The sequence below is a fragment of the Paralichthys olivaceus genome, chromosome 9 (assembly GCF_024713975.1).
Source record: "Paralichthys olivaceus isolate ysfri-2021 chromosome 9, ASM2471397v2, whole genome shotgun sequence".
In the NCBI taxonomy this organism is placed as follows: Eukaryota; Metazoa; Chordata; class Actinopteri; order Pleuronectiformes; family Paralichthyidae; genus Paralichthys; species Paralichthys olivaceus.
In genome coordinates, this window is record NC_091101.1 from 14,379,457 (window position 1) to 14,392,622 (window position 13,166).

At 40.6% G+C, this 13,166-nt stretch overlaps 1 protein-coding gene across 3 annotated transcripts in view; it reads left to right on the top strand.

Annotated features, from left to right (window-relative positions):
• Window positions 1-13,166, top strand: part of pcdh11 (protocadherin 11) — a 122,745-nt gene that overhangs the window by 42,379 nt on the left and 67,200 nt on the right. For 2 of the 3 annotated variants that reach the window (XM_069531747.1, XM_069531746.1), the window contains exon 4: window positions 8,667-8,726. The exons of the other annotated variant lie outside the window; for it this stretch is intronic. In XM_069531747.1, coding sequence (XP_069387848.1) covers window positions 8,667-8,726 — 60 coding nt within the window. The remainder of the gene's footprint in view (window positions 1-8,666; window positions 8,727-13,166) is intronic. 3 annotated transcript variants of the gene reach the window in all.

Consider the following 13,166-nt stretch of genomic DNA (forward strand, 5'->3'; position numbering starts at 1 on the left):
TTCTCACAGGGTTATATCTGTTAAAATATGGAATATAAGTATAAATTAGTTGGAGTATAAAGACCTCAGCTGATATGCAAATCCCACATTGGCCTATCGGTGGATTAGTGGTTTGGGAAAAACATCTTGTGCTGCTATAAACTTTTAGCTGTATTTAATCTGAGCCCAAAAATTACATAATTTAACCCACTCAATAGTTTTAGTTCAAAAACACACTTCATTAAATTAGCCAATTTCTGACTTTGGCACATAGTAGTTTAAAAAAAAAAAAGACACTGTAACAGTAATACTTAAACAATCAAACTGGCAAATGTTTTAGTGTGGCATATGTGGTTGCCTGCTTGCTACTTTCATCCTGGATGAAAACGTGCATAACACGTTGTGCATAACTTTTTGCTATTACCACACAGGCAATATTAGCATTAAAAGTTGTTCACGCACCAATCAAGTAAGAACATCGTGAGTTCAGTATCAAACTTCACTCTATCCTTGCCAAGAGCTGACTCCAGCAGTGCAAAGCAACACCACTGCTAAGTCACGCTGCTCAGAGGGTGTATTATAACCTCTTGTCTTGTAAACACAACGATGGCTGAAGCTCTTGGCAAGCGACCATCACCACCACCACTTGCTCCCGGCAAGAAACCAATGAGATTATTTGTGCTTGCATAGCAGCTCTGTCTTTGAAAAATATTTGTACAGCTAAAACCCCAATCTGCCTACCTACACGTCCTAGTTCATGTGTGGCCGTAACTCCCCAGACTGGGGTTTGGTCGCGGCCTCTATATGCCTGCTACTTGTGTGGAACACATGCCTGGCACAACCAGTGCCATGGGGGGAATGGCACACAGCTGGTTTGATTGGGCTCTGGCCTTAATCGCCCATGTCCCTGCCATCAGTGCTCAAGGAGCAGTCACACACATGTTAGCTGTGCTCATACAAGGGAAACTGATTGGAGCCATCCAAATTCATTCCCAATCAAATACTGAATCAGGCTCTGACAGATAAAAAGGCTGGTGCTGCTCTGTTAGATGGTTATCAGTGTCTAACGAGAAAGCTCAGGCTATGCATTCAACCAGCTACTTCAAGTCAGACAAATGAAGGAGTCTATTTTCAGAGAGATGATTGTTGGGTACAGCATGGTGGGTGACAGTACATCAAGATAAATAAATCTAGTCCTTTCTGAAAATGCATTAGCCCCTGCATATTTTAATTCTAAACATGATAGCAAGGGGCTGCAACATGAAAACAGAGGTGGTCTGAAAGGTCGACGTTGAGCACCTCTGCTGAGAGGAGAGTGGACCGTTCATCAAAGCAGCTCCTCTATAATTTGACAAACATATAAATGATTATACATTGAGCAGATTTACTTCCAAACCATGTCGTCTCTGTATCTCCTGAATCAAAGCTGCTGTGTCATTTATTTGACTCCTTCAAAAAGGCAGCATTTTGAATTTGCTAATGCACAGAACATGCACAGTACATTTAGACTTCATTTTATGATATTTTCATATTAAGCAGTTGGTAACAATATGCCCCCAATGTAATTTTGAATAGACTGCTCAACTGAGAGAACTGCAGTAGAAAATTGGTGGCTGATTAACTGAACAGCTACGTGGCATCAAGGCATTAAAATTGGGCTTTAATGTTGACTGCACTGACTTCTAAAGGACAACAATAGATAAGTTGTCAAAAAATAGAAAAAAAGAAAGATTCTTAGCCTCTTTTGAGGATAATTAAAAATTTTAATAAAAAACAGCTTCTCTTGTACATGCACATATATCCAGCCATGCTCAAATACATATGAATACACACGCAAATCTGAAAACTTCGTAACACACACATGTGCATGCCCACACACAAAATATACAAACAGGCACAAATGCAGTGCGCAAATACAAAAGAAAATGTCCTAACAAAGTAGATGAGCTCCATTCTGTGTCGAATTGAAAGCATCTGCAAAGCCGGTTCCTCTCGGCCGTGGAGGCGTGCGTCAGCCGGCAGAAGCGCCTGCTTGGTGTCCCAGGGAGGCTCGCGTAACACTTGGCCTGCTCCCTAGCCACTGCCTGGATCAGAGAGGCCCACTGCTATCATCCAGGCGCTGGCAGCAGCACAGCTAGGCTTAGAATGACAAATTGGTTAGAGGGAGTGAGCGACGAAAGCAGGCCAAGAAATATACTTTGAAGAGAGAAATGCATTCCGGGTTGTGACAAGCGCACCACATTATATGGTCAAGTGTACAAGTCTGACTCCCGCCATGTGGATTGATCCGGATCCCAAAGACACTTAAATGAGGCAAGGCGCTCTCATCAAGACAATGCCAAAGTATTTATCTTAGAAAGTCACCCAAAATATTACTGGATTAGAGAGCTTTTCAGCACATAGGCTCTCATCTCATGGCCTCAATTTGTATCAAACTGTCCCTCCTCTCCTGACAATGTGAGCGACAATGAATTTATTATGTTTGCCTACTAGCTCATGTTTAAGACATGGGCCTTGTTTGAATATTCACATATTTCATAAACACACATGTTATTATATTCAAGTTAATCCAGAGAGATATCATAAATCAGGATATTAACATTACTCATTTTAGACAATTAAAAAAATAATCAGGATAAAATCGTGTTGTTTTTATAATGGCAGGCTATTATTGATTTAAAATGTATTAAAAAATTCAGCAGCACTGGAAAGTAAATCTGATAATAAATGCTTTCTTTGTTTAGTATTGAGGTACATCCAGTGTGAGTTGCACACATGGTTTTTGTCAGAGGTCAAATATAAAAAAATAAATCAAGTCACACCCTCTCTCACCTGAAGGTCAAGGAAATAGAAAAGCCTGAAACTCAAAGAAAATAGGAATCCTGTGTGACTTGTTTTTTTAGAAGGCACGATGGGCATCACTGATACATAAACCTTTGTCTAACTACTAAATATGCCATCCATGAATTGTGGTACACAGCAGCTCTATTGCTCAATTTGAAACCGCATCAGCCAGTGAAATGTTCCTGTCTCCCGTCTCTGTAGGTATCGGTTTTCTGAAAACAAAACCTCTCAATGCAAAGTCATGGCAGTTGTATATGCAGTAAAAACAATATTAAGCTTTCCTCTATGCATTTTAGATTATAATAAGACCACATGGTGTCATATTCCAGTTAATCCACAGTAATATTGTACTTGTCAAAACAGTCCATAGTACCATTTAAGTCACAGTTGGGGAAAAAACACACACATATATATATATATATATATATATATATATGCCTACAATGTTGTAGCCTGCATTTCCTTGGGACATTTTGCATGAAATATATTCAAGCGTAAAAAATAAATCATGATATAAAATCCAGAATGGCCTCTATAGTGTGAACTTGATTTGAGTGGGTAGAGAATTGTAAAAGCAAACAATTAAATAACATATTAACATTAACCACGCATATTTCTGTCATGCTCATTCAGGAACTGACTGGTTTACTAGTATGTGGTCCCCTTTGTATTAAGACCATTTGTTCGAAACAGAGCAGCTTTGTAAGTTGTAATTACAATGTTTTTCTGCAGGCTTGTTGGCACCTTGGTCAAAGGCAAGCTCCTGTGTGCCTCCAGGACTCCCTCTCATGTAAATTAGGCCCTCTTTCCTTGCCAAGGCAATCATGACATTGCGCTGGTGCAATGCAAGGTTTGCAAATAAGCCATGTCAGGAGCACACACACACACACACACACACACAAGACACCGGATGTAACCTCTTGAATTTCCTCTCTTAGCACACTGCAGAGCGGTACCAGTCGGCATCTCTAGAATTTGGTTTGAAGTTGTAGAGTATTTTACTTTTGTTGTCAAATTGCTTTGCAAATGAGGCCCACCCTGGCACAATTTCAAAGAGCTCGTGCTATATGTGCAGCTTCCTCCAGGCGCTAGTTTCTGAACCCTCATCACTCTGTATGCATATGCACAGTGCTGCACTAAGCTCTCATGGAAGACTAGATAAACATGCCAAACAGGGAGAAAGATGGAAGGCAGCATGCTTACGTCGTGTCAGCCTCTCTGTATGTTGTTTCTGTGTTCCTCAGCTTGACTGACACACTCTATCTAATAACATGGCAGGTAGACAGCATGAAAGCCTAGTCAGTTTTCATCCATTAAAATGATATTCAATCATTTTTTGATGGGCTTCCTTTGCCCAAAACCACGCCTCATAATGATGCAAGGTTTGAGTGCCATTCACATTGAAATGTTATGTTGCTTGAAGCCACATCAAAATAATTGTTTTGATATGTCCAGTTTTTGTCTTGGCAATGACATTAATAGGGGGTGATCGCACAATGAAGATAAAGAAATTTTTTTGAGGTATGTTGACTAAATTTGAGCCACGGATCCCCTGGCTCACAATTACAGGGTTTCAGACTGGGCAATATGGAAAAGGCATTGCTTTGCAATACAAGTGTGGCACATATTGCGTGTCCCTTTGATTGCATGTCCAAGTCAGCCACTAAATAACAATGATGCAGAAATTGAAACACTGCAAAATAGCCCAAGGCTTAGGAATTGCTAATGAGCAGAAGTGGAGTGCAGTTGGGGGAACAAAGGGGGGTCGAGGGATCTAAAACCCTACTTCCTGTTTCAATGGCAAATAATCTATGGTTCCTTTCTTTATACTCAAAACATCTGTGTCATTACCTTAAAACGAACTGAACATGAAATGTGCTTTTAAGGGAAAAGAGTTGATAAAAGCAATTCTGGACTAAGATGAATGCTCATCTTATTCTTACATGTCTCAAACGTGTTCATCAAACTTAAACATTAGACAGTTTTATATTTCAGAGCACTTGCTTGTGTATATTACCTCTGATGAGCAGTGAGCAGGGTCTCCTTCATCACAATATTACAAATATATGTGTTTTACGCTTGTTACATCCTCTTTTTTTGCTGCCTGTCAAGAGCTCTTCTCACACTGCACCGAACCATCAAGTCAGGGGAAATCCGTAGAGAGGGATAGAGACAGAAGGGAAAGAAAAAGAGAATATATTTGGTGCTATGTGCCGCGGATCAAAAACATGGCAGTCACATGATCAAAGGCATTTGATAATCCTTGAACTACATTGCTTCTTTAATCCTAGTGAGAGAACTATATTTTATTGAGGGTGGGGGTGGGGGCAACAATGTCAGGGTGGCAAACAGGGCTAAAAAAGCAGTAACTAGCTGCTGGAAATGCAGTTTACTCGGAGTAGCGTGGCAGTTTCGAGGGATCCGGAGAAGGAGACAGCATAAAGCCTCCTTATGTGTGCAGGGAGTGGAGGCTGAGCTGATGGGGGCTAGAGACACAAATGTGCCACAAGTCCCTGTCCACTCAGCACTGAATAGTTCTCTTGTTCTGTTCATTGGGCTTGTTGGGGAAGTTGGCGTGCTGAATGTGACCAGACTGCTATATAGTACATCTATGGAGTTTCTTTCCTATCTTTATTCAAGAGCACAGCCTTTCATTTTGAGAGCATTATTTCTTCATTTCCCGTTCAGATTTCGCAGTACTTTCCCTCAGATCCCTGACCTCTCTCTCAAATCGCCCCTGCAAGCGTAAATGTTCTCTGCTCCTGCTCAAAATTGTTTGTCTGCCCTCACATACACTGTTGTTTCACAAATGCCCTGTACTTCAGTTGGAGTCCCTCTCCTCGCACTGGGTTTGCAAAACTCCTGCTCTCAGATTCGTGAAATTATCCGGTTGAAATTCCACAGCCAGTAGAATAATAGGTAGGACACTGACCAATGAAATCATCACTTTCTGATGGGTGCGTTTGCTTTACTTTTTACAATGTCAATCGCTGACTGTAGCTGTTGAACTGGATTTTTCCACTCCGGGGCATTATTATTTGTTCAGTACTTCACTTTTTTACTTCTACCTTTGCAGTCACTACATACGCCAAAGTGTTTTTTCAAAAATAACTTCTGAAATAATAGCCCCACATCTACATATATTCCGACTTTATTGATTCCCACAGGGAAACTCTGCTATTACAGCAGTATGAATTATTACATGATTATCTGATACATGATACATGATGTTAAAAACACTTACCACATGAAAATGAATACAGAAAAAACTACATTTACATCTGGTACCTAGAAACAGATTGCAAGTTACACAAAGGTTCTTGAGCTGCCTCACCTAAAAATTAATTAAGTCTTATAATTAGGACTTGGGCAATTTGTAGGTCATAATGGTTCTCAGGTGAGGGTAAGGATTACTCTGAAGAAATACAAACCAAAAGGCACAGCAGACGTGATCCATGCTAAATCAGCATGTCTCCAAGAAATCAGACAAAGAAACATCATGTTTCAGTGATCAGAAAATACATTTTGTTATATATCTTATCACGGTGCTCTCTGGGCCTCATCAAATTACAATAACCTCCCCAAACGACAAAAACATCAATATGTGGTGTAATCCAAGAGCCTTTGTTGCAAGCCTTGTCAATAGTGTTTCCCTATCAGATGCAAAATGTACCAGACCAAAAGGTGAGTTGAAAAATGACAGTTGTTTTTCCATTACATGTGTTTTCTCTTCATCATTTCTCTCCTGCTAACACCATCACCATCCTGTAAAAGTAAGGAGCGTGAGTTATTGCCCACAAAGCCGCGTTGTTTCTGTGCTGATGAAAAATTAATGATTAATAATTACCTTTTACATGTGTGAGTTACACTGGAGCTGTGTGACAAAGGGATGCAACTTAAATGAAATGCACTGTTTTGTTCTGCTCAAAGAATAAAATGAGATTGTATTTTATAAAAAACTTAATAAAACAACAAAAAAGCAAGAGCAGAAAAATGAAGCAGCCGTAATTGTAGCCAGGGGAGATGTTGCTATGTGTTTGTTTGTGTGTGTGTGTGTGTGTGTGTGTGTGTGTGTCCAAGAGAGGGAAAGGGATTAAGATTATCTATGGTTGGTATCAAGCGTGAACAGGCTCCTTTATTCATTTAAACTAAAGGACTGAATCCAAGCACATTTTTAGCAACACACTATATTTTAATTTGTAGATATTGCTTCTTTCACATTGTGCTTGTAAATTAAAGTAGTTGTTGATTATGGAATACAGACTAAATAAACCTTTTAAGAATAACATCATGTTTTCTCTGTAAATTTGTCGTATTCCTCTTCAGATGTTTACAGAGAAGATCTTGACCTTTTTTCCTCAAATCATTGTGGACTGACTGCAAATTGTTGAGTTGCCTTCAGTTGTATTTGTAAATATTCGGTGTGAGGTTTTTCACACTTTTCATTTCGAGCATTGCTGATTCTGACCTTGTCCGCGACAAGGACAGAATTGTCTGCATATTAAAAAAGCTGTGGTTCATGTTATGATTAACTGGACTGTAATACATATATTTTAATATGTTTAAATTGACAACACACAATTAGACAATAAGTCACAATTTTAGTGGAATTGTTTCAAGGCCTGCCATGTGTTTTTCCCTATGGAAATCATACCATCAACATGAACGCTTCTTATTGTGCGCACATGCACACAAAACACACATGGTAGCAAATTGCATTTCTTGCTCCTGTCCCCAAAGAAAATAATTCATGTTTATTTGTCACATCAATTAAGATATCATGATTATAATGCCTACTCAGTCTGTCGGGAAAATTTTATCTACTAATTCCATCGTCCCAGCAAGCCCCATTTATTCATTTATATTTCATGACATGGTGTTTATGCTACATTGAAAGCCTGGTGTTTTTCTTTTTTTTTCTCTCCTCCATCTCTGTTGCCATGGCCATTGAGGTGTTCTCCTTCTGCGTCCCAATGAAATATAGATGTTGAGAGTCTGGAGAGTTGAGTGTCTCATCTGTCCTGGTGATACCATAAGGCAGCCATTAATAGTGTCAGGGAGCATCAGATATACCACAGGCACATAATTGGATATGAGGACATAACTGAAGGCACCTGCTTGGAAATCAACAGGCCCTTCCCAGGTGGCAGACCCTTAGTAGATTCCCAAAGAAGTTTTCAGAGCCTGTCTACTTCCCTGCTGGGTTTGCCTCACACGTTGTTCTTTTCGCTTCTGACTGAGGTCAACTCAAAATGGCTCCTTGGTTCTGTTTTTTTATGATGGAATTGTGAGTATGCAAATACTTTGGATCTTTGCATAATCACAAGCAGCGGGACCATCTGTTGTTGGCTTGTTGACTTACCTTGTGTCTCCTTTTTAATGGTGTTTTCTTGTGTCTAAGTGATGTATTGGTGTATTAACAATGTGATAATCATTTAACCTCAAAAAATGCATTCAGGCATGTATGCAAAAGTCTGAACATATGTTCAGTGAAATCTTCTGACAAAGAAGGATTTATAATATCTTTGTGGAGGGATATAAAAGAAGGGGAAACTGGAAAACAAAACAAAACACATCAGTTCCCTCGCCCCCACCCCCCCACACACATGATGTGCGATAAGATGATATTGTCATGATAAAGATTTAAAATACGACTGTCCACAAAAGCTGTTGTCCTCAGATTAGTGCGCTGCAAAGTGAGAGTCGCTTAACCCCTCTAAAATATATTGCAAAAAATGCTAATGGCAAGGACCAGGAAATAAGCTGCAACTTCTGTCACTGAAGATTTGCTGGGAGATGCCCTCCACTGAAAACATGTCCCTGATAATGTGTTTTTCTTGTAGAATCCGAGCCAGACACCGGAGAAGTCTTTTCACTCGCCACCCCCCATTTGTCCTCATAAGGTAAGCTCCAGCTTGCTTTCAGCCAAGGGACAAACAACATTATGTGAAATAATTGCAGATATTTTAAGCTTTTCATAGTCTCATTGGACTTTTCTTGCGTGCCTACACATTGTAAATTAACTCTTTATTATGTCAAGACCCCTCTTATCTTTTCACATATCTGACGTCCCATCCTCTGTATGCATTTTAAAAGAGTCTGTGCAAAAAAATATGAAAATACATTTACAAATGATTCTAAACTAATTTTATTTCTAAAATGACTATTTCTTTTCTTTATCTGCGTTCCACTATAATTCAATATTGATTTGATATGAGGTGAGAAGGGCAGATTTATTCAATGGTAATTAGTCCTGATCATGCTCAGTAAAAGTGATTACTTTCTCTGATGGTCTCAACTCCTCGCCTCACACTGACTGATGGAACGTTCCCCTTTCACCTCCTGCTCCTGGCTTACGCCTCTTGCAAATGTGATAATGTGTTTTGTAGTGAAATTCACACAAATTCAGTGCACTTAGCACCAAACGTGTCAAAAAAACCCGGCTTGTGTCCTTTTCTGGATGAACGGAGTGAATGTATGATGGAGAGTGGCTTATTGCAAAAGTGAACCTTGGTAAAGAGGAGCCCAATAGGGGGAAGCTGTCTGACAGGCTGTCATCAACTGTTCAAAAGCTCAACAACGCTCTACATCGTTAATGCACCGCAAGTTGTCCACAATGACTTTGGTGGCATTGAAAGCTGTGGACGAGGGTGGTGATAGAATAAGATACCCCTTACCAACATGTCTATCGTAAGAAAGTGAGACAAAACTAGAACAATCGACAAAACTACATGCAATGACCATCACATAGGACCCTTAACCTTTCATATTTAAGATGCCTTGGATGAGAAATTGCTGTTTGACGTGTAAATGATGGGATGTTGTAGAAGTTTAAATACAGGAACACGTCTCTTCCAATAGCTCCAGTGTCTGATCCTGAGTTTATATCTATCTATCTCAGTTTCATTCTCTGTGTCTCTGATTTGCTCCTTTTACATTTTCACACGGCACATGATACGATGTTGCAGCAGTTTAAATACAGGAACACTTCTCTTCTTTTTACAAAATATCTGATCTGTGCATCTTAATCTGCATCAGTTTCATTGTCTCTTTCTCTACCCATGATAGGATGTTGTAGAAGTTAAAACACAGGAGCGCGTGTCCTCCTACAAAGTATCCGATGTGTGTGTGTGTCTCTGAGTGTACGTCTCCATCAGGCTCCTTCTCTCTGTCTCTGATTTGCTCTCTTTACATTTTCACGCAGCTGATCGGGGCTGATGTAATGGGGAACACCGCGGGTTTGCAGATCATGTTATTCACGTTTTAGCTGTTAGCAGCAGAACATAATCTCCCTCTCGTCAGCTAACATTAGTCTCCGTGATCCGCACCAACCCAATATGTGGGGCGAATGCATTGGGCCAGCTGGGGTAATTTAGTATGTCAGTCAGCTCAGGAGGCTGGTAAAATGAGTAAATGGCTGAATATGATTTATATGAAAAGAATATTCTGATTGTAATGGCTCTCAGAATAGAATATCCTCTGTCTTTTTACACTTCTCTTCATCTGCATTGTGTGCATCCCCCAGACAGATAGTGAAATGAACAGAGGGCTTTTAAACTGACTGCTCTGTGATTATATTAAGAGTGTGAGCGTGAGGAAAGAGAAGGGAGGGAGGAGATTGGGTGCCCAAGCACTAAGTATATATAATTGCTTCTTGACACATTGGCCAAATTCTGCAGTGCCAGGATCTGAGCGAAGATGATTAACGGCTGTCCGAGTGGGTGGGCACTGCAGGTCGTTCAGGGCCTTTGGTTTCCATAGTGATCCTAGTCTAAAGGCCATATATCGCATACTGAAAATCCCAGAGGTCCACACATTGTTAAACTACAATTATTACTCACATCCAGAGCATTGTCTGTCTAAGGCCAACTCTCTTATTCATCCCACCGAGCAGCTCTTCTCTCTTTTTTCTTCCCCTTATTTTCTTCTCTATTTTTCTTAAATGGTCTCCTTTAGTTAGCGAGAAGATAAAGGGTGAAAATCTTGCATTCTGGTGAATAATTGATGAGTGGCCTCACCTCAGAGCATGATTACAGTGCGGCAGTTAGGGTAAGAGGTGAGGGTAAGATCATATTTCTGACACCAGGCTTCAGGCGGTAGAAAATTGTGTGCTTTTCACAAGGTTTTCTTCTGAATCTACAGCATGAATAACTGTATCTCATTATTGCCCAACAGGGTAGGAGTAAATGTGAACAGGGATGCTCACATGCATACATATGTCTTTGAATTAACTGTAGAGATTTGTAACACAGGTGGTAAACAGAAACTTTAGAAATATCTTTGCTGAGAACATTATTTTCTGTGTTCTGCGCCAGCAAATTACAGAGTAAATACTAGGTTTTGAGCTCCTTACTTTTGTATATAGCTGTTGGTGTTCTGGCTGATAGGACTGAGTCTGTATGTGAGTAAGAATGTGTGTGCATGCATGCATAAGTGCATGTTTGTGTCTATGTGAACGGTGCAATCTAGTTAGGTGACAGATGGAGAGGGCAACGGATGGGGGTGGGGATCAAGAACCTCTGACAGTATGGGGCCTGCACTGCACCCTGTTCCTGCCAGCTCTAAAATTGCAAAGGTAAACTAAAACCGTGCGACCCCAGGATGACAATTCACAGTTTTATACTCCACACAAAATGAGACCCTCCCCTGCGAAATGTCACCTAACGTAAAACTGAGTGATAAAAATGTGAGACAGACACCTTGCTTCCTGAGGCACATTTCTTTCCTGTGAAGTTCAACTTGGATACAAATGTGAACACGCCGAGATGAAACACTTAAGAGATCCAGCAGCATTTTTTAAGCCAAGGAAAGGCCACTGAATAAGCACATCTTAATGATGATTCATTCTGTATAATAAAAGAAAATCCCTCTGGCATCCAAACAAGAGTCTAGTCATGCAGCAATTAAGCTTAGTTAGAGGCAACAAGCAGACTAAGGGTGGTTAGCGAGGCATCTTCCTGAAAATGTGCGTCCACACACACATCATTGCATATGCAAGCGCACACAAGTACACACACACAATCCCTCTCACACACATACACACACAATTTATTTGAGGTAAATGTGATCTCAGAAGACAAGCATCAACAACCGACGGCTCAATCAGGGTGCCTGGGGTTGCATCGGTGGCCATCGCCAAACAAATAATGCTTTGTGACTGAAAAAAAAAGACAATCCAAAAGGTCATTTGTGACCTCTGGGACCAGTACTGTGCAGCATCTGTCACTAGCAAGCACCACATGTCTGTGTCAAATGGCAAAAGGTATGCAACGCAGCCAGCCTGCCGTGTAATAAAGGCAGTAGGCTTACATATATGGAGCATCACTGTCACAGTTGCATTAGCAGGGCTCCACAGTCTCCTGGCTTTTCTACAGAATGTCCATCAAAGCGTACATGAGTGGGAGGACAACATGAGGGGCTGGTCACAACATGGCTAACACGCATGCGATTTAAATATAAGCACGTTTGAGGGCCACATACGGAGGTGTATCATTTTATTCACAATTTTAACGGTAATTTGATGGAATCATCCCCATTATGCAACATTATTAGAGAGTATGTCCAAACTGCTGTTATAATAAGGATAGAATATCTTTTTTTTTTAATAATAGGCATTCAGCATATAATTCGTTAATTTCCCTGTGCATCATCACACAGTGCGCTTCCTACACGGTTTTATAAGGTTGAGGTGGGAATCACTAACAAGGACTAGCCTTGTCACACAATTTCCACAATAAGGGGTAATGGCATATAAAAATTCTGGGAAAATTGATGAAGGACCAATAACCACTGCTCCCATTCTGCCAACTCGCCGCATGTGAATGTGTCTGCATCAGACCACACCTCCATGTGGAACAAATCAATAATATTCCATTTCTAACCAAGTTCCCCCGTTTTTCTGAATGGTGAAATCTAATCTCCACGGACACACAAACAAATTGGATATCCTGTCAGCTGCATTAGAAAAAGAAACACAAACACTGACATTGCATGGGATCATCTGTAAAAGAAAAAATGTACAGTGCCTATACCGTGTGTGGAAACCACAAATCTGACAACATTTCATTCTGGATTCTCTCAAAGTGCAAATGAGGCAGAGTTCTCTCGTAGATTTCCCCGATCCCCTCCACTGCTCTCGCTCGCTCCCTCTCTCTTGCTGGCTGTCCTTTCCTCTCACTTGCCACGGCATATCTCCCCACTACATCCAGCTAAACCAATCAGGGATTTGAGGGCCTCACTTCCAATCAATTACCACCCAAATCAGTGCAGAGGCCTTTGATATAGAATCATTTGTCAAATCAGTACAGATGGCTGGGGGCAGGTACCCCTGTGCCATAGGCCAC